At 39.2% G+C, this 26,839-nt stretch overlaps 1 protein-coding gene across 1 annotated transcript in view; it reads right to left on the minus strand.

The window, feature by feature from the left end:
* Positions 1-25,896, minus strand: part of LOC117938006 (receptor activity-modifying protein 3-like) — a 36,262-nt gene extending 10,366 nt beyond the window's left edge. Inside the window, exons 1-3 of the mRNA XM_034862316.1 lie at positions 25,477-25,896; positions 2,343-2,372; positions 1,716-1,875 (exon numbers count right to left, since the gene is read on the minus strand). Coding sequence (XP_034718207.1) covers positions 1,716-1,875; positions 2,343-2,372; positions 25,477-25,528 — 242 coding nt within the window. The 5' untranslated portion in view covers positions 25,529-25,896. The remainder of the gene's footprint in view (positions 1-1,715; positions 1,876-2,342; positions 2,373-25,476) is intronic.
* Positions 25,897-26,839: the final 943 nt, after the last annotated feature.

The following is a 26,839-nucleotide window of genomic DNA, read 5'->3' on the forward strand; positions in this document are numbered from 1 at the left end:
AAAATGACACATTTGCTCTGTAGTAGGCCGGACTGGGCAACTAATGTACGGTAAGGAATCTTTGTCATACTCCTACACTACTACCACACTACTGTTCTCAACATCACCACTTCATTTTGGGCAAACAGGGAGAATTAATGGGCTCTCTCCTAATGCTTTTCTCTGTTGCAGGTCAATTATTCCTTCTGAACACCAGAACCTAATTTAAGAAATAAGCAAACAGGTACAGGGATTCTCATGCTGTTGAGTTAAAATTTTCATAATAACATAAAGAGAAGTAGGAGTGTGTGTTACTGCTAGTAATCCATCATTGGAAAAACAAATCAGATTAGGCAGTGAAAAATGCCTCGTGAGCTGATTCAGTGTTTGTGGGTGTCAAAATGAACGTCTCTGCTAAATGTGATGCGGACAAATGCTGAGATATGCAAGATGCGGTAGAGATGACAACAAATACAAAGCATTTGGATACACTGATTTGACATCAAACGACACCATTTGCTACTTCCTCTCATAGTCATAAGTCATAGTCATAAGACGTAAATGCACATGCTTTTTTTTTTGTCTGAAAAATTGTTGTACACTTTAGAAACAGACATTTACTTTTCAGTGCTAACAGTAACCATTTTGTTGTTGTCTGTACCGGAGGTGCTAAAGGCCAAAGCAGCTTGACTTTCCCTGATGCAACATTTGTAAAATGAAAGCCAAACACTGAATTGTAAATATTTTTAAATTCAATATTCAGGATATTAGGATGTTAACTGCATAACTTTGGTGTTGCACATGTGTGATTGTAACCTCATGATCAAACAGTGAAGCCTGCGTCTGAGCTATTATACAGCAGACACGCGGAAGTTAGGCTGCGTCTGTAAGTGGCCGAGAGAGCTTTACGATTTTTGCTGTTAACTTTATGTTCTCCTCCAATTAGTATATTGAAGAAAATCCTACTGTATGGCCCAATGCTAAGCTTTTGTTTTTTCAGTGTTCTATTTCTACTAGGCCTATTCATTACCAACTGGATCATTAACATGTACACAGCTCACTCAGCTAAGACTTACTTCGCTCTCTCTTTTTCTCTAGGGTGTCATTAAATGGCCCATGATATGGAGCTCTTTGGATGCTTATATGTAGGCTATAGTGTCCCCTAATACCACAGCTGAAGTCTCTTTTCCAAAATTCAGCCTTAGTGCAGAATTACAGCAACTAGAACCAGTCCCACTATGAGATTTCCTTAGTATGTGCCATTTCATATATGTGCCATTTCATATCTGCCATTTGTAGCTTTTGAGGAGGATGGAGGCTGTAGAATGTGGCCTTGACCAACTGCCACTTTGCTTATTTGAAAGCCATGATGTCACTCTCTCATGGGTGGGCCAAATTCTCTGGGCGGGCAAAGTAGAGAAAGGGGAGGTAACCTTGCACCTTATGAGGTCATAAGGGGCAAGATTCCCGATTGGCCCATCTAAGCTTTCATTTTCTCAAAACCAGAGCAAGATACCCAAGGCTCGGTTTATACCATTTCTAGCCACTGTGGGACCCTAGGCAGGCTGGGGGAATGCATATTAACGTTGAAAAACCTCATGAAGTGAAATTATCATGCCATGGAACCTTTAAATTAGAAATGATGCTCCATGATTTGTTTGATTTAGGTACCGAGGTAAAATGTATTGTTTTGTACATGTTGTTTAAAAAAAAAAAACATATATATTTAGTCGCACCTGATGAAGTGTGTGAGGTTACACCAGTAGTGGGGATCTATGTGACCCATGTCCCGCTTGAATTCCTCTCCACAGACCTCCACCTCCCACTGCAGACGAGACTCATTGCAGGCTTTCCTCGGCCGGGGGGGAGTTGGCTCTATGTTGAAACTGTCAGTGGCTGAAAGGACAGAAAGAAGAAAACCATTTTAGTGTCACATACCCTGCTTTGTGTTGCTTCTGACTGATTAAACAGGCATGCCAGTGAAGTAACTGAAATAAAACAGGACAAAGACGGACGTCTGTTGTCACTTGACTCCTTCTTGTATCATTTATGAGCTGTGTATTGCATGCATTTTTTTTACATTTTTTGTTTTTTTCATTAAGTTATGTCCTAAAGCTGGAACTTTTCCATACTGTCAATCATAAATTTAATTTTCACCCACTAGTTCTTGGATTAGTGGAAATGTCAATTTCAACATGTGTCACTCCCACAATCTTATTTTTCTTTGTTGTGTCCTCAGTTTCCTCCAGAACCTGACATAGTTCCATCTTATTTCATATGATTGATGGAGGGATGATGGATGGATGGATGATGGATGGATGGATGGATGATGGATGAATGGATGGATGGATGGAAATGCTTACCTGACAACCCTCTCATCATCCAAGCATTGACTGTAAAGAAACAAAATAAGAAGTTATTTAGTGTGATCGGATGGCTAAACAACTAGGTTCCCACATGTTAAATACATTTTAACAATAATAAAACATTTAAACATTAATTTACATATTATGTTACATTATTTACATGTCTGCTGCTCTCTGTGACCTTTGGCCGTCTCATTTTACAGTTCAAAGAGATTATCGACTGCCTTAGTAATGACTTGGCCTAGGTGGATTTCGAGGCTCAGTCATAAAAGCAGTAGTGCATGATTAGTGGAAAAATGTGCATGATTGACACTTTTTTATGATGTGCCCAGTTTTCTTTCATTCCCCCCGTGAGCAGAGGGAAGGGGGAAAGATTGCAGGCAAAATACATGCAACGGCTTGACATGATATAGGCGTGCATGTGACATGATTTGCACAGTGCCGGGGGGGGGGGGGATGGTGAGCAGAGAACACATGCAACAGTGCGTTTATTGGTCATTGAGTGTGGACAGGACCAGTGCGTCATGGAGGATTCAGACATATCACACAGATAGAACCAGATGAATGGGCCGCGCAGATGTCGGCTACCCCCATGCCCCTGAATATGGCCGCAGAAGCCAACAGTGCCCTTGTAGAATGTGCCAGGATGCCATGGGGGGCTCTAAAAGCTATACAAAATAGAACGATTCCCATCAGCCTCACCTCTACTTTGAATTAAGTGTGGATTAATGTTTGCATGCTCACTAAGATGGTGGACATGGTAAACAGTATGGCTGCTAAACATCAACACTGTTAATGTAAGCCTGCTAGCATGCTGACCTGCTGCATTTAGCTCAAATCACAGCTGTGTCAATATGGCTACAGCTAGCATAGCTGCTTATTCTATTGTCTTTTTTCCCCCCAAATTGTGTGTTATAAATGTTCACAGTCAAATTTATTACAGCACAAGAAGGCTATGTTCCTTCGGCCCAATGTTTCCTCATCCCACATAACGTCCCCCCTTTAGGTAGAGCTGTTGACAAGTAATAGTGTGTGTGGACTACAGACAGCCAACAACCAAATAGAGCATGTTCACACACAGCGGTATTATGTTCTGATTGTTTGGAGCAGATTATTTGTGACACATCAGAACCCAGATCATCTCACTGATGTGTATACATTCCATTTGTGTGACCATTGTCATAAATGAATGAGATGAGACAAAATGAATACAAATCCATTATTTGGGACGCACACTGTGTTTTCATTTGCTGCTTACCCAGCAGAGGCAAAAAAATTTATAAAGATGGAACGACAATGAATCCTCATACTCTCCAAAACAAAAGTGCATCTATCATACAGCCGTAATCCCTTTTTCTCCCCACCCTGGTCTCTGATCCAAGGTCCTACACAGGGCAGCTCATTTTTAACACAGCTGAGCTTAAATGTGCCGCTGCACAGGAAGGTATATCTCCCTTTGAAGTGCCATGCTTACAAAGCGGAGAATCAGTTTGGAAGACACCCCACCCCGTAGGACAAAGACTGTTACCAAGTTAGCGTGCTAAATATAGAAACTTTCCTGTTTGAGTAAATGGGGATGTTTTGATGTGGTGTGTTTGTGATGGGATAAAATTATTTTACCTTGTTTGTATTAAATAGATAGATAGATAAAGTATTTCAGTAGATTCTGGCACTTTTTCCACGTCGATGGTTCAGTTTGCACACTCTTGAAAGAAATAGTATGACATGTTTAGAGTTTGATGATATCAATCTTCTCATCTAACTCTCCGCCAAAAGTTAGTACATGGATTACCTAAAACGTCAAACTATTTCTTTAATATTATAGCACAAAATGTTGTATAAATGTGTGGTTCATGTGAAAATTGTAGATGTTAGAAATCCTAATCAAATTTTTCTGTGATTCGGGTCCTTCAACTGGAACAACTTGTTTTCTGGAAAAACGTTTTAAGCGCACAGATGAAATACACGATTTGTTTTATGGCAAAACCATACCAACCAAACCAACCATATGAAAAGATGAGCCTGAGCCTTGCAAATGACCTGAATAAAAATTGGTGTTTCTTCCGTCAAAGTCTGTCTGTGATGTCCATTGTTTAGCGCTTTATTTTACGTTTTGGTGTCTCCACTTTCCTTCAACCCGCCTCATCTATTTATACCGTTAATTACGTTTTCCAAACAAAATTGAAAAAACTTTTGAGAAACTGAACTGCACTCAAAGATTTGGAAAAAAGGACAAGAGTGAGGAAGAACGTCTAAGACACAGAATTCCTGTCAGTGTTAGATTTCAATGAAAAAAAGAAAAAGCTTCAAAGTTTAATTTTTAAAAGACAGGGACTTCTCATATGAGCCTTTTCAGAACAAAAGTGGTGACACAAGTGCCCCTCCGCCATTTTAGAAAGGGATCGAGCTGCCCAAGAATCCCAAAACCATCAGAGGTCACAAAGTCTAATCCATATGCAAAGTACTTTTTTTTTTAATCCTATCTCAAAACATTTTATCCACTTCCTGTCTTATCTTCAAGGCAGACACAGACAGAAAATCGTTTCTTCACATCCCAAGAAAATATGCCCTTTGTGTATACTAATCAATACAATACGTAAATCAAACAGAATGGCAAGTTACAGAGCACTCTTTAAAAATTCTCCATCTCTGACTTTCAGCCCTTTGATTCCCACATGGCTCTTGTTGCATTTCATTTCCCCCGACAATAAGCCCGATGCAGGCCAGTCCAAAAACAACATCTCGTATATGACATCCCACATATAAATACATCTTAAGTCCATGAGCTCCTGTGCGGCACGAATCAGCAAAGCCAAACATCCCACATGCACTCTTTGATAAAAAAACCATTTACAATAGCACAAGATCTTCTACAACATTATGAAACAGATTAAGTGTAGATATTTTACAGCTTATTACATATGGGTGCAACACTTCCTAATATGCTCCTGGTTTATTTAAGAAATAAGCAATAGAAGAACAGAGTTGCCAGTGTTTTGTTATGCATAACATTCAAATTTTCAACAAAGTTATATTTAAAAAATAATATATAATCCAGATATGTATACTACACAGGGTGGAAAACATTCCCAATTAGGATCTCTATTGAAATCTATAAGTGCTCTTTTTTTCTTAAACAACAGGCTTAAAGTGTTTTGTCAAACCTTCACAGTTTTGACTGCTGATTCACGTGATGTTGCTGTGACTTCTACTGTGGGTGTGATATGTTTAGTGTATAGGAATGATTGTGAAGATTTACAAAGAATATGTTTCCCATATTTACTATCTACTGTAACTGGGACTGATTTAAGAGGATTGCCATGGACAAAGTACACACAAAGATACACTGATAAGAGAAAAGTTTAAGTTTTAACAATGTGTCCAGCTAATATAAAAAGCTCATGTTACTGTATTGTGTGATCAGTTTAAATTCATTTAATATTATATATATATATAGCGCTGTGGAGATAGGTCTGAAAATGTGAGACTTTGTGCCTTACAACCCAAACAATTAGCTAGTGCAGCTTTAAAATTTACATACAGCAGCATGCATATCTGTATAGTATCTGTTTATTTGGTCAAAAAGAACAGGGCTCAAAAACACGGAATATCCACACAAATAACATGATTCAATTGGCACTTAGCTATGCAGAGAGGATGAATAGCAGAGGTGCAGTTTAGCTGTTGCTGGCTCTACTATCACAAACACTAGGCTGTGAATTGTAGATTGTAGTAATGTCTTTTCCATTTACTGAACCCACTCGTCCATTTGAAGTAACTCAATGTGAAAATGAAAAAAAGTCTTTGAATGCATGAGCTGAGCTGTGAGAGACAGATGTGTGACGTTTTTGTTCTTCATATAGAGTTTTCACTTCTTGTAAAAAAATGTAAATGAAACATTTAAAAAGTAATCAATTTAACATTAGTTCATTCATCCATTCACACTCATTGCGAAGGGGCAATTTAATCTTAGGGTTCTATAGACAACTGAAAAGGGTGAATGGATGGTTTTCGTAATTGTTCATTCACCCAGCCACTTCCATTTATCAGGTTTCTCTTGACTGAGGTTCAACCTCCCAGTTATGCTAATGAAGCCTTTACTGGCCCCTGCCGACGCCGCTGCCTATGGATCAAGCCCATATGATTCCGAATAGGAACTGCATCAAAGTTTCAGATCATAGGCAAATTAACATTTTAACTACTTTAATTAATTTAATTTAACAACAACATCCGCTGTTCTGTCTTTGAATACAATTATGGGTGGCCCATGATTTGTCAAAGGGATGCTTTAATTTGAAAGTACATGTATTTTATAGAGCAACAACCACGTTTAAAAAAGACAGACGTAATTAAACTGGCATAATTAAGTCTTATTTTGTTTGCTAATGTACGGTATGAAGGAAGAAATTGCCCATGGGCTTACTGCAGGATATTCATTAGATTCTCTGCATGTGGGGGTGTTAAATTAGCAAGATGCTAACAGGCTGCAGTTATTGGCTTCCCTCAAGCTTCCATATACAATCCACAAAAAAACAACTTTCACTTGAGCAGGAAGAATCATTAAAGTTGCCCTGCCACATAAAACCGTTTTTACTTGCTTTTTGGAATACGTTAAGTTCCATATGTGAAATGAAAAGTGAAAATTGTTATTGTCTTCTGTCAGGTCTTGCCACTGAAAAGAAATAAGCGGAGAAATCAAGCCAATTACAAAAGCTGGTCAGTCTGACGTCATGTTACCTGAGCTCATTACTATTATATATACGTATGTAAAGGATTTTGCTCTGTTGGGCTGGGTAAAGGATGCTGATAGCCAGGCTGTCATTGGCTAGATGTTAACCCAATCCGAGTTAAGCCGCTTGAATAGTAATAAGAACTGGCACAAATCGAGCTGAGTCTTCCTGCAGGCTTTCTATACCCCGCTAGAATGGCTTTAAACAGGGCAACCAAGGCATTTTTTCCACAGGAAATGTTAGATTCCATAGTAGAACTTCAGACATTACCACTAAGTAATGACATACGTGTGGCAGGGCACCTTTAAAGACTTCTCGATAAGGAGAAGCTTTAAACCAAGCAATATTTTGCAAGAACTGTCACGTCAACTGTAACGCAGCCTGAGCACTACATGGTAACAGCATTACATATGTGAATTATGCAGGCCACCCATGGCAATTTGAATTAGGAGAAAAACTAAATCAAGGTGTTTGAAGATGATGCACGGTGGCTGACAGCGTGCCAGTCATGTATGGGCCCAGTTGGCACACTGTCACACTGCATGCCCTCAGGTTGTCAAGATAAATATAGATGAGAGGAAAGAGAAGATGAAGGAAAGTAGATAATTTGCCAGCACTGTCAAAAGTGAAAACACAGGCACGGAGTTTGACAGCCTCCACCTCATGTCACAATATCAGGTCCGCCCCGTCATCGTCATCGCAACAGGACTGCTGAAGACGGTTCGTAATAATGGTGCAATTTGTCTAGAGAGAAAATTTTCTTTTTGCATTTTGCTGCACTTTTTCTGCAAACTGAATTTGTGTGTTTAAACACAGGGAAGATCGCATAATGCATTCCAAAGGATATGAAGAAGATCTTATCCAAATCCGTATCCATGCCTACAGCACTACTGTGTCCTGTGTTAAAAATATCTAATCCGAGAAATTAAAAGGGAAACAAATCCGATGTCCTTTTGTCTCATTCTCTTCCTGCTGTAGGACCTGTCTTCTGCTTCTACCAAATTAAGTCACTGAAAATCGGCTGAGGTTTCTCCAAGCACTTGGATGAGACAAGGGAAAAAAAGAGAGGGAAGGGAGTGATAATAATTGATTTAGAAACTTAATTTTAAGCTTGGAAACAAATGTTTAACATCTGATTTGTTGTGGTTTGGGGTTTTGTTGGGGTTATTTTCCCCGTTTGGCCTTCCCTGTGTTTGTTTCTTCGTTTTCTCCCCGGTCCTGTGTGGTTCTGTCTTGTGATTCCCGGTAAGTGTCTGTTTGTTCTACTTCCTGTTATTTTGATAGTCAGCTTCCTGTCTTGTCGTGTCTAGTCTTGTCTAGCTTCACTTTGTTTCTCTGATTGTCCAGCCCCGCCCTAATGTGATCCACCTGATGTCTCACCTGTTCCCCGTTACCTCATTACCTCCTGTATTTAACCCCAGTGTTTCCTTTGTCTCTTGTTGGATCATTCCAGTTTTGTTTGCCTGTTTGCCGTCGTCGTGTGAGCTGTCAACCTTGCCGTCTCCCCGTGTGCTTACCTGTTTTGTTTTCCTAGTTGTGCCTTCTTATTCATCTGCCCGCCTGCCTACCTGTGTTCCTCGTCATCCTGCCTGCAGTCCTGTCATTCCCTGTGAGTTTTTCCCCACGCGTTTTCCCTGTGTCCTGCTCACCTTCTACAGTGCCTGCGTTTGGCTGTGGAGTGTTTTTTGGACTCCACCCTTTGTTCCTTGTGTTTTTGGACTTTGTCAATAAATCATTCCTGCCTTGCCTGCCTACTCTGCGTTTGGGTCCTCCTTTATGCTGTACCGTGACACTGATTTACATATAATTTAAAAGCTAAGTACTTTTTATTTGGAACCATTTTAGTTTTAAGTAAGTAATTAAGTAAGTAAAAGTTTATTTATATAGCACCTTTCCCAGGTATAGGGCCACAAAGTGCTTCACAACAAAAACATTAACATCATTAAATACACACAATAAAAGCATAGACAGTACATGATCATATCAACCCACAAGTAGCTAATTGAAATCTTGAACAAATAAATGTGTCTTTAGTCTGCATTTGAAGGCATCAACAGAATCAGAAGAGCGCATAGACGGTGGAAGGTCATTCCACAACCTAGGGGCAACAGCCTGAAAAGATCGGTCACCTAGTACAGTAGCGAGTGCGTGGAACCGTCAGCAGGTTCTGATCCACAGACTAACTGTTCTGATTAACTCCTTGGGCTGAGTTCAGTAGAAATTTGGGATTTTGTCCACATTATTATTATTAACATTGTCGATTAAAAATAGAATTCAGATGAATACACATCAATAATAGAAATTTCTAACTCTAAAGAGTTTACCATGAATACAGTTGGACTACTTTGATTTGATTATTATTATTACTAGTGTTTATAGTTTGAGAGTCTCAATATATTGTTAAAATTGTCATAGAAATCCAAGGAAATGGGTATTTTTGAAAATTTTTCTTTTTCTTTTGAGGTTCCTGTAGTGTTAGCAGTGATGTGGCTGAGCTGATTCCATCCCTTTGTGTGTTTTTTTAATATTTTTTATCTTCAAAACTTTCTCTACCAGCAATTTCATTGAATAGAGGTTTGTACCTACGTACTTATTTTATATATTTTCAAATATATATATATTTTTTTGCCTTGATTTCATATAAACTGTAATCTAAGAATGAAATCATGTCTTAAGATGCAGAAAAATGAGCCAATGCATTTGTTAATTTTAGGATGGATTACTGCAAATCCTTATTATTTGCAGGTTGCTCCAATAAGTCCCTTAAGTCCAGTTGATCAGTACATGTTGTGACAAGTAGGAAAAGATATTCTATTTCTCCCGTATTAGCGTCTCTGCCCTGGCTCCCGTTAAAATCCAGAATTGAATTCCAAATCCTTCTCCTAATCTATAAAGCTCTTAATAGTCAGGGACATAGATCATAGTTCCTAGAGTCTCCAAAGGTAGAATGGGAGCCAGAGCCTTCAGCTACCTTTTCTCTGAGGCTAGTTTTTTTAATTATGTATTCCATGCATTGCTAGGGTAGCCTACCTGTGTCTGTGTTAGGAGAACATAAGGAGAACATGTGTTTTAACGTCATACATACGTTTTAGATATACTTACTCAACCACTACCAGAACCATTATGGAAAGGAAATGACAAACGTACAATAACAAAATTATGTGTAAATAATTTAATTATATATGCTATATTTTTATATTGACAAAAACAATGTCAACAAACTATTTCAGTCAATCAATCATTAACACATTGATTTCCTAGCCTTCATTAAGCCTAATGAGACAGCAGCATTATATGTTCATTTGTTGTGTGAAATCCCTTCATCTGCGTGATGTCCTGTCACTTGTCACCAACAGCTGTCATGGTCGTCGCTCCACTAGATGACTCCACTGGATTTCTTCAGGACTTAATAGCAACGTTAGTTTGCACATTGGTCATGGAATATTCTTCAGAACACACTACAGCATATTGATTGGTTTCCCTGGGAGACCTTAAAGCTCTGATAAAAAGAAGTGTACCTAAAGATCGCAGTTGCTACTGGAATTTGTATTTGCAGTAGGCATCTGTTGTCCCCTGTCTGTATTTAATGTGCTCTAATACCGCGAAGCATGTTGAATTGACGAAAGATGACGAGTAGCGACGGAGCGTGAAATATTCATGCACCCACAAACGGCACTCAGCTTTTCCGCTGATTTTGTCCAGTGGCCACTCATCATTGTAAAACACACTTCAAACTGCAAACAAGGGTGATTTTAACTCTTTACATAGTATATTTTTAAGCCAGTTTTTAATCTTTCTCAAAACCTTTCCAAAGCCCAGAAAAAGTAGATCCTTCATAACGATGTCTGGAAGGTACACTGCACTGATCAGGGCACCTTCATAAACCTATCCCGTTCTTATAATAAAAATAAAAATTGTAATGCACTACAAGTATTCTACAACCGGTCGTAATGCAGTTCTGTGTCTTTGTGTTTTATAAATTCCAGGTGTTGATGCCAGGGCCTTGGTCGGGGGCCCTGACAGGAGCTAGCCTTACATACGTATTGTTAGTGGTGGGAGGAGACCTGAGCACATGGTGGAAACCCACACAAATACGACGAGAGCATGCAAGATCTCATTACCTAATTTGAGTAATAGTATGGAATACACTTTTCCATTGGCATTTCAGAGCATGTCTTCAGTTATCCTTAGTGCAGTAGATTTCTAGGTGTTTCAGCGTCCTGCCTAAGGACAATGATATGTGGATAGGAGCTGCCCTGTTATCTAATGGCGTTTTTCCATCACATGGTACCTGCTCGACTCGGCTTGACTCGGTGCCCTGTCCTCCTTTTTCCATTGCAGATTAGTAAGTACTGCCTCATGAGGGAGACAAGCGTGACTGGTTGTCATAGCAAAGAGCAGGAAACTGCCCTGAACTAACGCAACACACACACAGAACGTTGAAGGTGTGTTTCTTTTGATTCTCAGCATGAGGCTGTTGCCACTAGCCTGGTCTTACCAGATTCTTGTACGTTACATTTTTACAGAGAGTAAAGCTGCTCTCCATTGACAAGCTTCTGGATATTAGGCAGCGTTGCCGCAAAGGACCCAATGACTTCGCTCGCATCTTTCTCCGCCGCCAATACAGAAATACAACTAAACTAGCGCACGTTTTCAGCCATGATCTTGGCCAATATCTTCTGCACCCGCTCCTGCTCCTCTTTAGCAGATTTCATACTGGTGTCCAGCGTCGACTTCATTTCATCCAGCTGGCTCTTCACTCTGTTCAGCTCCTTCTTCATTAAAGCACATTTATTTTCCACCCTGTTCAGCTCTTTGTTCCTTGCATTTATCTCCACAGTCTTGTCTGTGATTATATTCTCCTTTTCTTTAATTTCGTCATTCTTCTGGGGTAAAATTTCCAGAAACTGAAGGTACTGTTTATGCTTAAGGTCTCTTTTAGCCTTGACATTACTAGTTCGGATTGAATCCAATTTCAGCCTTGACTCTAAATCACAAATGTCTTTTCTGAGTTGTAATATTTCCGGGTCTCTGGTCTCAATGTGTTTCGTGATCTCATTCTGCTTTTCTATCAGTTAATTATTCCGCTCAGCGTTAGCATCTCAGTTGGTCTTCCAGTTGTTCTCTGATTTTAAACTGCTTATTTTCCTCCTTTGTGTGGTTTTCTGTTTCCGTTATTAGCGCTGTGATAATTTGCTCCATTTTTATAAATCTGGTTTTCCTGTTCCTTAGACAACTTTGTGAAATAGTCGCATTCACTTTGCAAAGTCTTGATCTTAATCTTGTTGTGAAAATGTTGTTCTTTGTAAAGGCTGTTTAGTTTTTGAGTTTTTTAAGCTTCTTTTGCTTGTTCATTAAATTGTACTTGTTTTTTTTAGTTCTGCTTCAGTCGGGGCAAGCCTTTGCACTTCTTTTCGTTAAAATGTATTCGTTCTTTTCACGTCACTGAACTTTGTGTTTATCTTTTTGAGTTGTTCTTCCCTATGTTTAAGCAGTTCTGTCAGTTGGTCTGATATATATACATATTTTTTCTTCTCTCCATCCAGGGGAATTTATAGCTCCTCAAACAATGACTGAGGCTATACAACTGAGGTCACTGACAGATAGCTTGCTTTTAAGATACAGAATATCTTCACTCCCCTGTAGATGAATAGAAAGCCTCTGACTGCCAGTGAATATCAGGTGTTGAATTCTATGATGTGCACATAGGGAGCAAGCCTATTGACCAAAATTTTACTTCTGAAAAATCAACTTCAAGTTACACTTTTCTGACCATTACCAGTGTTAAACTAATTGTGAGAATTGACCATGATGAACAAACAAAATCAAATAATTATTATAGCCTCGCACACATGTGTTTCCCACATTCTTTAGAGAGGATGTGACTTCTTATCTTCCCTCCTCCTTCTAGAGGTATAGTTTATTTTCTCTTTGGCTGAAGAGGATGCCAACATGTACTGTAGGCATGTACTTTCCATCAGTTTTGTGCTGTAAAGCAATATGACCTGGCCTCCTCTGCTCCTATGTTCTTAATTTATGATACCAATGCTAATGTATCAAAATCAGTGTGTAAATATGTAATTCATGTTGGAATAGGACACGTAGCAGCTTCAAAAAGAAAATTGGAAAGGGATAAAACAAGCTGTAGGCAGAAGCTACAGCTTTGATTTCACAGCTTCTAATGGATTGAACCTCTAGCATTAATAACTTTTTTGACAGAGAGACAGTGATAGACTGTCAGTCGTCCCATCTGACAGGACAGCAAGGAGAGGATGTTGTTGTGATAGAAACACAGACCTGGCCGGGTCATGTAAGGTCACAGAGCATCCCTACAAATTGTTGTTTATGGGAGCGGATCTCTGCTGGTGCAAGGTCAGAAAAGAGAGGAGAAAACAAACTGCTGAGTTATAAACTGTAGTTCCCTGTACAACAGCAAATCAAACTAAATCCTGTATTGACTTGAGTACAGTAGTGAAGTTTTGCTCAGTCTGAGAAATTGATCAGTGCCTCAACCAATGGCCTAACTCTAAGTTCAACATTTGGGGCAGCTTTTAGGTTATTGCAGGTAACAAAATTCATCAGTGGCACAGACAAATAAAAGGCATGAGACTGGAATTCTTTTTTCTGTAGCAGTGCTCCTGAAAGACCCTCCTTCATACAGAGAGTCTGGTACTAGATATTAAAGGGACAGTTTTCACCATTGTTATGCAGTAGAAAATAATTCCAAATGGAACAGTCGACCGTGTGGACTGTGGATTTTCCTGACTAACTAAGACGTTGTTTTTAGAAAAATATAAGTATCAGCAACAAGAATTATCTTACAAAGACTTTAAGCTGCATTGTTTGGGCTACTTGTGGGCAGTGTAATAAGCTTTAAGTCCAAAGTTTGCTTTTCTTTTTGGTTAAAGGTCTCTACAAACTCCTGAAGAAAATCCCTGGCTGTTAGCTGCTAAATGCTAGTCGCTAACTTTGTCTGTCTGCTGTTAAGTGATGGGCAGGTATTATACAGTGGGTTTATTTGAGCTTTTTTTGGCTGAAAACAGTTGCCAGCAGCTGCTGGAAACATTGCCGTGGGAACTAGGGGTGCAAAGGGTGCTGCATTCTGGAAATAATGTTGATGAGAGCAGTGACAGCAAACCAAACCCATAAGTTGCGGGCCCTAAAACCAAAACATTAGCCAAAAGACGCCAAAAGCTCCTTAGAGCTGATGGTAACAGCAAAGTCGGGTAATCATTTTTTAAGGGTTAGTCATTATGAGCACCCATGTTGCAATAAGTATAGTAATTTGAGTAATTTGATTTGGTTATATAAACATTGATTACTGCACCTTTTAAGTTATTCTCTTAAATTATCATCTTATAGTATGATCCCTTGTAATATTATACATGACATGCACTTCTACTTGACCTGATGAAGGCCTTAATGGCTGAAATGCATATTGGCATGTTTTTATGTTTTTATGACTTAAAGTCAAGTGGTGGAAAGGCTTTAAATGATCTTTTAAACGCTCTTGAGTGCCTCAGTTTTCCCAAACTGAAGAGCAGAGGGATGTACTACAAGCCCGAGCAGCACTCCATGCAGATTGTATATATAGTATACAGTATTTACAAAAACATCTATACTATGGTTTTGTGTTTTCTGGATTGTCTCTACTGTATATTCTCCTATCTTGGCGTGAAGCCCAATAAGCTGTGTTGTGTTGTAAGCAAACAGGTGACAGAAAGGTTACTGGTGCAAACTCTTGGATGAGGTCAGAAAAAACGGTAGATGACACAATCACTGTTTCTTCTATATTCTGTTCTGTATGTCTTGGTCTGTCTTTATCCCTCTGACTACTCTTGCAAATTCTGAGTCAACTTTGTAGCAGTCACGATTTAAATCTCCATCTTCTAATTAACATTTCCAGTGGGTGGTATGAAACAGAGAAATAATGTCTTTTAATAGCACTACAGAGCAAGCCAAGTCTGATTGGATCTGCTTTGCAAATAGGAACAGATTAGGAACAACATTTTAAAGATGGATCTGTCAGCTGTCAATGACCGAGAAGACTGCTGCTTAAACAAGCACATAAATCATCTCCCCTCACTCAGCCGTGGCTACCAGCTGTCTGCTGCTCCTCTGAAGCCGCCTTGATAAAAAAAAAAATCCCACAGCCACAGGAGAGACACCTCTTCGTCTTAATTTAAACTTATTTGTTCTCATAGACAAAAGAAATCCCATCCCATTTATGAGAAGAATAAGAATGTAAACTATGTGATCCGTTTCTATTCTCAAACTGTGTTTATAAAAACAAGCGTGCGGGATTTACAGTGAGCAAAGGCCACAGTGATTGACAGATGGGTGATTATTATTCAGCGAGCAGCTGATGTGCCAGGTGAGACAAACCAAAATGAATTCAGAAACTTTGAAGGAGATTGCTCAAGGGAGAAAAAGTTACATAAAAAAATCTGGAGGGTGAATATTGCACTTAAGGCACAATATTTCATGCTTATGGTTCAGTGCATGTTGCCCATGGATCCCTTTCAATCCAAAATTTGCTTCTCAAGGATCAAATTAAGAAGAATATCCCTTCTTTACTTGGAGTACAAGAGAAAGCCAGGAGGAGTTTCCTTTCTCTACGGCCTGAGTAGAAGCATCCAGGCTGTTTCTGTCAGAGTGGAGTCGTCCATGGGGGGGGGGCTCTAGGGGTCAAGGAAGAGGGAGAGGAAGGGGAGACTGGAGAATGACACAGATGTGCAAGACAGTGGGGAACTCTGGGTACTTGGCAAACAAAAGCAGGAAGAGGGGGAGGAGAAGAGGGGGAATGCTGGGTGACCTGGTGGAGAAGATTGAATCCATGATTGGAGACTTTTTGGGGAGAAATGCAATTTTGTAACCTATCCCACTGTGTGTAGGGTAGGCCTGTAAAAATGTTTTAGAATTGTGTATAATCACAATTGTTTTCCATAATTGCGGTTTCTTTGTTTGACCACAATTAATTGTGAATATTAGCTAAGATCCAGAAAACTATTTTATACTGTACTATTGTCAATATTATGTTCATTTAAGAAAAAAAATGTAACGAGGCGTGGTTTACTTCATAGGCTGTGCACCTGTGTTATTACATGATCTGTGTCACATAACAGTGATATAACCTGAAGACGTATCCTGAAATTTATTCAACATTTTATTTTGTAACGTTTACTTTTTTTAATTTTGACTGAAAGAGACAATTATATTGTCAATCACAATTATTTCTGAGACAATTAATTGTACAGTAAAAGTTGAAATTGTTCCAGGCCTAAAGTAGGGCAGGTGGTGGAGCAGGTCAGCTTGTGATTGTGGGGTTTGACAGCATGCCGTGTACAGCATGCCAGTACTTTTTTTGGTATAATGGCTCTATATAAATGCAGTTCATTTACCATGTGGAGAGAAAAATACAACCAATCTTCAGCGGAATAGGCCCCTGTAGAGAGAATTCATCTGTCTTTAAGCTGTCATGGCTTGTTTGTGGAAAACGCTGGAGCTGCTGCACAGAAAGGCTCATGAAAATGTTGTCTTTGGTGGAGCATCTAAACGAAATAATGTCATTACAAATATTTTAACCATGTGTTTATGGGCAAAAAATGTTTTCAAATAAGCATAAATGAGCAGAGCAGGCTGTCGGTGACAGCGCTGATGTGATTATAACACTGTGTATTGTCGAAACAGCATGGGATTCAGGCTTTCATCAGTATTCCCCATACACTTCTCTTCAATTTCAGACAAGTGTATAATTCAGAAGCATAAAAGCCAAAAATGGCCAAAAGCCTCTCTGTTTTACCAATATAAAAATTAGCTCCGCTGGAACGCTTGCTCCAACCAAAAGCAAACATTTTTTCCTTTTTGATAACATTACGGCAGGCATTAATTATCCACTTTATAGGCTTAGAGAAACACACCACATGCTTCTGACAGCAGTCACAGTTGCATAGCTACACAAAGAAAATGCTGTAAATGTAGAGGTTCAAGTGAATATATCTATATATATATATATATATATATATATATATATATATATATATATATATATATATATATATATATATATATATATATATATATATATATATATATATATATATATATATATATATAAAGCTGTTTAAACTTGAACTGGGCTTGATGACAAATGCAAGACACCTGATTATTTTTTTTACCTCCTTTGGCCAAAAATGAAACATAGAATAGATGCACTCTTCCTTAAATGTCCAGTGTAGAAACACAGCAGCTGTAAATATTCTACCCCTGTGAGTGATGCAGCCCCCACACAGCCAATCAGTTGTAAATATGTCAACTTTTTCTGCCCATTAATTATCCTTGGCACACTCATTGTGATGAAAGCCAGAGTACAGCAGAGGAATGCATTATCACTGCAACACTGAGTAAAAAAACTCATCAGGGATGTAACGGATATACCGATGGACATATAGACACATGCAGGTTGAGACTACCGAGTGTTCTGATGGAACACATGCAGGGATTATCAAACCCTTTCACATCGGATTACTCATAAACTATTTTCCCTAAAAAAAAAATACGGTATATTGCAGAACTACTAATTAAGCAAAAAAAGGATTTGTTAATGTCAGTTGTTTGGCCAACAGTACCGAAGAGCTGTGCTTGAAAAGCTGTCTGTCAGGACAACGCCAACAAGCTGTTAATCTGCCGTCTGCGAGGGAGAGAAAAGACAGCAGAAGAGACAAAGAGGGAGGCAGACAGACCGAGAGGGAGGCTGTTTGCTTTGTAGAGACAAAGACTCTGTACCAGAGTAATAAATTTAAATTGCAACACTGGGTCAGAGACTGTGAGGACAGACTGGGGTGTTTAAAGGGCATTAATGAATCTAAGACCTTCCTTGACATCTTTGTTAGGGTCCAATACCAGGGAGAACTGCAACATCACTGGAGGAGCCCTTTGTGGAAGTGTCTTTGCTCTCTTCGCTCTCTACTGATTAAAATCTAACAAAATCAAAATCTCAATCATGCTAACTTGGCTGGTCGCTCACCTGGTCTATACATGAATAACTACACTGGATGTACCTTTAGGAGCAAAACACAAGAAACTATAAAACTGACTGAAAAATGCAATCAATTACTCATTGCAATTACAGTATAATTTACAACTGATTCAACAGCTAAAGTTTTTAGTTACATTTATTGTTACTTCATTAATCAGCACAACTTCGTCAAAGGTGTCTTTAAACAACTCTAAAGCCTCCACACCCACCCATCCCATCTTCTCTATTCCACAGTAGAAACGGAAAACGTGGCTTCATGGTTTACCAAGCAGCCAGCCTAAAGTTTCGAGGTATTTACTGACTATCAACAGCTAGTTAAAGGTCAGCCGCGGTGATTTAGCTCTCTAGATCAATTCAATCATCACGTTGAAGCTTCAGGTGGCACAAACCCCACAGATCTGAACTGAAGCAGCTCATTCCTGAATGTAAGGTTATCAGTGAGTGGATAGTCTCACATTGCCAGACCTTCCTCTTCAGTACTGCGTTGGAGGTTCTGGCTAGTCCACATAGCATGTGTTCTGGTTTAACTGCATTTCTTAAAACCAATCACAATCTTCTTGGGCGGGGCTTAGCAGCAGACAGAGCCACAGTGCCGCTGCAAAATGGCCTCTGGAAGGATCTTGTTTTGGTAGATGGTCTAGCTAGCTATCTGGATTTACCCTGCAGAGATCTGAGGAGCTGTTAACCATAGTCCTTGTGTATCCACCGGAGTTTAAAATTCCAACACAGAGGAAGAGGAAGGTAATGGACATCTGGCTGAAAGAGGGACATCCGGTGGAATTTCCACATAGTAGATAACATTAGCAAGAACTCACAAACCCCAAGCAAATGGTTGTAGGTTGATTGGTCGCTATGTTCTCAATCACACTCTCCGGAAGTAACAGCATGCTATTTGGCAGGGGTTTGCCTTCTTGACCCGCTCTACTTTTTTTTGCCGAAACCACATTTCCGCCTTGGGTCCTCTCGCGGTCACGTAAATACGACAGTGTCTCCCTGTCACAAAACGGATTAATCCTGCAATGGAAGAGGGTTGAGCTTTGCTGCTGGTCCCTTGTAGTTGTACTATCGGCACTATCGGTGTTGGTGCAAAGCGTCCTGATGGGATGTAAACTGCTTTGCCGGCGCTGGTATCTACACTAGCCCCTCCCTTCCCTCCACGCACCTTGCAGTGCCAGGATCTATTGCTCACCCGGGTGCCCTTTGGCCTTTCTTTGGCCTGCCCGTGTTTATTAATATGTGTGGAGATGGGTGTCTCTGTTTATGGGTTTCTTTGGTTTAATTAGGATTAACTGATTTTGGGGGTTAATTCCTATTTCTTTTGAAGTTTTGAAAACGACATTGTTTTCCGTTTATGGTTTATTTCTTGTATTTAGTTTCTTTTTGTTTGGCTCTAGGCAGCTATCAGCCACCTATGGTTGCCTAAATTTGGCTTAGATCGAAGTTGTTTTTCATTTAATTTTGGTTTATTGATTTATTTCCCCCAAGTAATTAAGTGCTCTGTTTCCCACAGACGCTGAGTGCTGACGGTAGTGTCGGTGTCCCCGGTGGTGGTGTCTCCCTCCTGTGTGCTGTGTTTTCCCTGTTTTGGTTTATTTTGGGATATACCACCGTGTGTGTTTGAGTGTTTTCACGGGTGATTAGACTGATCCTTCCCTGAGCTCCCACACCCCTTGACCCGGTCCCTCCACTAAGCACTCATCTCCCCTATTTTGGTATTTTACTGGTATTTTATACTTTAGGTTTTTATAATTGTAACAATAAAATCATTGTCTTTAACAAAATTATGTCTCTGCCTTTCTGCATAAGTCGAACCTGTGTGCTTTCTGTATTTTGGTGGTTTAACTATGGAGCTAATCAAATCTTATTCTCGTGGGGAAATTCCCCGGGAGGAGTGACCGGTGTCTTCCTTGGGTCCGGTCGTTGAGCGGGCCAAAAAGGCGCCCCACAAAAGTCCCACTCGCCACACAAGCATGTGCCAGACCAGTCTCATCTTTTTTATTCCACAAATTATTCTTCCTTGTCAAAACCTAGCACCTACATTACCCACAATGCAACACTAAGACAGACAGTTTGATCAGAGGTGTATTATGCTAGTGCTATGCTAATGTAGCCTTGAGCAGTTAGCCTCAAGCCGAGATCAGGAGTCGGCTACAGAAGTCAGGTAAACTCTTTCTAGCTCCCCACCCTGAGATTTTTATTTTTATTTTCAAACTTGTAGTATCCAGCCCCAAAATAATACTTTTGTGTACAGTCCAAGAAAAGCACTACTACTGCCAAATACTAGAAAATGACTGGTCATTCATGTTCCAACAAAACTACACACTGCACAGTACTAGCACTGAGAACCCTGCCAATAACCCAAATACATATGAATTTATGAATAATTGTTGTAATGTTTTCTTACAACTTCTTACTATTGTAGACTATTGAACAAAGGACTCTCAACAGTTACCAAACCCACTCTTAACCCCTTGACATGAGTCTGGAACTGTTTCTGGATCTAAAAGACTGCTTGTGTGTTAATTAAAGGTTAATCTCAGCATGCTTTAAAGTATCAACCAACAATAGATTGACACAGTGTTTAGTGGATACTGCCTAACAGGCTGGTAAACCTGGACAGATGTGTGTCATCTTCTCATCTAATTTGTCTGACAGTTTCAATTCATTAGGCTACATTGTGTCTGCTGTAGTCATTTTAAATCATGTCAGTGGAAAATGACTTTTTGGCCTCACAGAAAAATTTTAAATAAAGGAAGCGTAGCCCTTTCCTTGTCATCATTAGCTAATTTCAGTCTATCATCTATCATTCCTTTCAGTCATCACCTTTAATTTAATGCTCAGTTTAACAGTGCTCATTACCACCTATTCAATGCTTTGACAGAAAACCCTCTCTCTGTCAGATCTCCTCCAGCCTACTCTTATATAAAGAGACATCTAATCATCCTCTGCCAACTCTACCCCTCACTGCTCCTTTGAGAAGCAAGGACCAGTGGATGTCGTCTTCTGCAAATGAGATCCGATAATAAGTGCTTGGTTTGTCCTCTTGCTTCTTCCTCAGAGCTGTCATACAAATTAACATGTTATTAGCAGCATTTTTAAGCATGAATGATAAGAGTGATTATTGAAGCCAACTGCTTTCACGTACATTTGATACACTGCATATTGATTGAATAGCTTTAATTTTTGTGCATTAAGTGGAGTATCTCACTTATTTTCTCAAGGAATCGATTGATCGTTTGGTCTATAGTTAAGACATGTCAACTATAATTTATTAAAGCCTAAGTTGATATATTTTGAATTATTTGTTTGGTCCAACCAACAGTCCAAACCCCAAATATATAATTTTATTATTTGTATAGAACATTAACTAAACATAAATGATTATGTTTAAGAAAGCTGACAACAATTAATATTTGGCATTTCTGCTTAAAAAGACAAACAATCACTAAACATAGTTAATAATGTAATGTAACATTTGTGGTTTGCTTTCACATAAGATCAGATGAGATCTAATCTAAAGAAATGGAAGTACATGGCAGCTTCTAGTACCTTTTCACTGACATTTTTAAATAAGGATGGGTCATAAGAATAGTCACAACAGATAAGAAATAAATGAATAGGCACATATAAAGTATAAAATGGCTCTGCAATGTGCAGACCATATGGTGCTTAGCCGGACACACTCTTGGAGTCAGCATTAGACTTTGATATGAAGATGAGCAAAGAGACAAAGTTCAAGGCCCTTCTGGTGCATGAATCTTTAACAGGTAACTGAAAGATTAATAATGCTCTTAACATGCTTCCACGGCAAGTTTAGCTATATAATGAAAGCTCAAATATTAGAATGTAAATCTGTAAATCAGCATCACATTTTATCTGCTACAGGCTGTTACACCAAGCAATGGTTTGTATGCTATGAGTCCAGATATGTACAATCTACTAACTAGAATAGTTCAGACAGTAGATATTCCTTTCATATTTAGCTGTTTCTTTGTGTGTTTTTAAGTATTAATGAACACCAGAGACCAGGTCCTTTTAATCTAAATTTGTAACCCAGTGGGATGACAGGTTTTCTAAGTTCTGACTTGACATCCCTCCTCTAAGTCCATATAACTTTTGATGCTTTTCAAACACATGTGTAACTGTGAGGTTTAAAAAATTAAAAAATATGTGTTAGTCTGTCTTGCAATTTGTTGCTCCCAGCTCCAAGCCCATTTGTTAAATTACATTACATTACATGTCAAATAGCTGGCGCTTTTATCCAAAGTGACTTACAATTGATACACACTGTATGTCAGAGGTTGCACGCCTCTGGAGCATTTGGGGTTTAGTGTCTTGCTCAGGGACACATTGGCTGATGTATCATAGTGGGAATTGAATCCTGGTCTCCCACACCAAAGGCATGTACGGCTCCTGTAAATATGATGGACCTTATAGATCCATGTGAGAAATTACTTGTTAATGATTGTTAGGCTTTACTTTTTTCATGTTTATGTATATTTGCAATATATATTTCTCAAACACATACATCTTTTAATTTTCCAAATTTGGAAATACATGATTTTAATTGGACAGCCATACATTGAGATTATAAAGAGTATCAGAGGCTTTAAAATCAGCAGAGCATATGACACCCTCTGTCCTTAGACCCTAGATTTGGATAAAGAAAAACTCCCCCCCACCCTTTAAAAACGTAAAAGGAGAAAAAACAGAACACACATGAAACAGAGTGGTGAGTACAAAATAGACCAACATTGCAAAATTACAGTATGGACAATCAGGATGACCAAGTTAGGATTGCATATGTACACAATGGAAAAAATTGAAAAAAAAAAGTAAAGAATAACAATTAATAAAAAACAATTTTCATATATTTTCATAATTTTCATACATATGGATCTAAAGTCCATCCTATTTACTGGAGCAGTGAACAACATTTGCATTGCATGGACCTAATGGGACAGGAATGATTGTTCCAGGTATTAGTCAAACCAGGTGTGGCCAGCAAAACTGAGTTATTGTTTGAAAAAAACTACAGATTTTGATTGTCTAACACATCAAAATATTAATTAATGGTTAAATAAAATAAGTAAATGTTATTTGGCAAGTGACCATGGTATAAGCAGGTTTATGCCCTTCAAGGTGTCCGCTATCTGAAAATAAATGGACCTTGGCAAGCAATAACCCTCATGTATCACAAATTAATTGTTGGATTAGATCTTTTGTTATGGGATTTGGTGACAATAAGAAAAATACCCGACTTTCCTGTAGGCTGAACAAATCAAAATGTAAACTTTTCAACTGACCACATTGTTAATGCAAGTTGCACTTTGGCAAAACCATAGTTTGTGAAAAAAATGTTTTCACATAATTTGTGAAAAAATGTGGGATGTTTTCAGCCAGACATAAAGGGCACCTTTATGTCTGGCTGAAAACATCCAACATTTTTTCGTTCAACACATTATTTGCCTTGAGTACCAAACTTGAAAGCATTTCATTATTGGTTTGTGCAGGTGATAAACACCATGGTGTATGACAACATCCATGTGGAAATAAACAGCACAGCATATTGGGACATCAGCCACGTGCATTGAACTGAGCTCAACACACTGACATCTCACCACAGGTCTATGAATAGCCTCTTACTAAAAGAATTCACAAGATAGTTATTTTTCAGATGGCAGTGGAACAGAAGAACCCCAAGGCATTTTCCCTCGCTGTGAGAGTGTATGAATAGCTGTTTATTGGGGTAAGCAGATGCTTCACAGACAGTGGGAAATAGCTATTTTTTGTGGTGCAGATGTGGACCTCATACTCTAGTTCCTACGGCATCCACCACACTGGCCTTAGAATGAAAGTAACTATTCAGAATGATGTTTTTGAATGCACTGCATCTGGCCTTCACCTTCTTTCTTCCCAATGGAGATCTCAAAGGGAAATTATTTCAGTCTAGACAAGAGCTATCCCAGGAAACCACCGCTGCATGTCTTTACAGCATGGGAATAAAAACCTGCATTGCCTTAATAGCAGCAGCTGCAGGGACATTTGGCATTTTTGACTCAAAATATAGATGGGTCAGTTTTATCAAACAAATATCTATTTTTCTCCTTCATTCCTTTACACTATCATACTGAGCCAACAGAGTACTTTATGTCATAATAGGACCATCTAAACTTGTTTTCTGCTAGGTTGCACAGTGCTGTAGGGCGACAGCTGTTGCATGGCAGAGATCCAGGGGAGTCCAGGCTTAAGGTATTGGCCCGGACATGGACTACATCCCACTATCGACTGTGCGTATAACTCTTTAAAATGGAAATAAGACTTTCAACATTTTCTTGCATCCATGCTTTCATTATTTATCCAACTTTTAGGTTTCTGACTCCAGAGGCGCTAGGTATACAGCAACACTACTCTAGATAAGCACCAAAGCTGGAAGTCTTTCTGAACCCAAGACCTTGAAATTGAAAACCTACCGTATTTCACCTGGCTAATGCACCCACATCGGAGGAGGGCACGCGATTTCAACAGGCTTGAGACCAGGTGGCACCAAGACCAAATATCAGCTAAAGAACTGCTCACTAAGAGCACTCAGTCTAGTTAACAGGCTCCAGGAGAAAATCACTGAGCTGTAAATCAGCTTAATATCTGAAATCCTGCTATACCACATATTACAGCCTCTATTTTGCTTACACTACCACATTTATAAGAGAGAACCGGGCTTAGAATAACAACAGCAGATTTTCCAGATCAATGCTTTGCTTCATCTCAATCAATACCCAGCATCAGTCCAGAATCTACTGTTTATGAATGACACAGGACACATCCAGAGCACCAATACAAACATCTAAATCCTGACAACATTTTACGTTTGATCGAGTGGAGTGATCATTCACAGACTTGAAACATAATTCCATACATGATTTCATCTTTGTACCACCAGCTGATGAGCCAGATTCAGAACTTTCAATTGGCCACAATATAGGTCAGGTCTATCCACTGGGGCGGGTGCAGTACTATACATTTTCCCATTCCCTGTAAGTGTTGTGAGATGTGATTGATGCTTCTCATTCTTCTTAACAATCCCTAATATATGCACTTTGCAACATGACACACTCAGGCTGGGTTAAGAGACGCACAATGTGATATAGAAGTATAGAAATGTACAGTACATATAATACCCTTCCATTATTTACTGCGGTGTCTGAAATGTCATTACAGTGGGGAAAGTGGTGTGGGGGGATTGCTCAAACAACAGGGGCTTTTTGTGTGATGACAGCTCTACCAATAATGACACACTATCCAGGTTTTACGCGATGCGCTCATTAAAACAAATGAAAGAAAAATCAAAAGGTAGTCTACTCACCCAAAATCCCAACAACAAAAAGTTTCAGTACTGCGAACTCATTTGTATCCATCACGCTGTAAGAATAAGGTCGGACTTTCAATGAAACCTCAGGTGCAGCTCCGTGGAGATGTACGTTTGAATCGAACCATTGTTAAAATCATGCCAAATGTGCATGTCCGAGCTCCGTCATGCTGTCATGAATCAGGGGGAATTCGCGAAGGATTCGGAAGGGAGGTGGGGAGGGGAGCAAAAAGAAGAAGAAGAAGAAGAAGGAGAAGAAGAAGAAGAAAAAAACAACAACAAGAAAATAATTGTGATCCCAGATGATCATTTCTGATTGTCCTCGCGATGATCGCGGCCACTTGTGTCTGCCGGCAGGACTCAGGAGCTCAGGACCACTGTCCTGCATCCACTGGGGGAGGATGGGGGGGTCCTCTCCAAATCACTGACACTGGATTATGTTTACTGAGTGACTGACTGCGCATACTGAACCTCTGCCATTCTCAGCGTGAACTAGAGAATGTGAGATAGAGAACTATAGTGATGCAAGCAGAAGACCCAACAAAGTCCCTCCGCGCAAATTAAAAAAAAAATGTTTTTTTATTTTTCTCATAACAGACATCTAAACACATGCATAGCCGGCACATCTAAATGAATGACGTTGTCATGTGTATTTTTGTCATTGCCAATACACTTCGCATTGCAAATCATAGTGGAATAAAATATAATACGCCCTAACTATGATTATGTAAGGACCTATAATCACCTGGATTAAAATCTATCTGTCAGGTTGAACTGGTGAATGGTTGCAGTTGTTTTTTTCTGTGAAACAACACTGACCTCGTCCGGTTTCCTGTTGCATCGCACCTCGATCAGACGGACAAGCACAGAAAACCCTAAAAGCCATGATGTAACTTCATTCCAACAGCTCAGATCATCTAGGCCCACAGTTAAATTCCTTCTGTAGGACTCTTTTAACCACTTTAATTATATAAATGTAGGCCTGTGTTTCAAATGTTTGACTGAAAAAAACGTTGCACAATTAGAAGCATATTAGAAGCTACATTTCAATATTTGTGTTTGTGAGTACTATTGAACATGCAGGTTAATATCTGGGGATTTTTGAAAAATCCTAATATAACATTCATTTGATTGTCTAAATTTAAGGTGGAACAATTCATTAAAGAATGGGTTGCCTATTTTCCCAGTCTGTCTTAACCCTCATGTAGTTTTCCTATATCAATGTTCTTTTTAACTACCCAAAATAACATGATTGATTCCACACAACGCTCGTTGCCAAGCACAACTCTCTACTTTTATCAATTTTGGGTTGTCTTATTCAGTTTTATAGTGTTTGAAGAAAAAAAAAATGACTGGGTTC

Source organism: Etheostoma cragini, chromosome 22, assembly GCF_013103735.1.
Source record: "Etheostoma cragini isolate CJK2018 chromosome 22, CSU_Ecrag_1.0, whole genome shotgun sequence".
In the NCBI taxonomy this organism is placed as follows: domain Eukaryota; kingdom Metazoa; phylum Chordata; class Actinopteri; order Perciformes; family Percidae; genus Etheostoma; species Etheostoma cragini.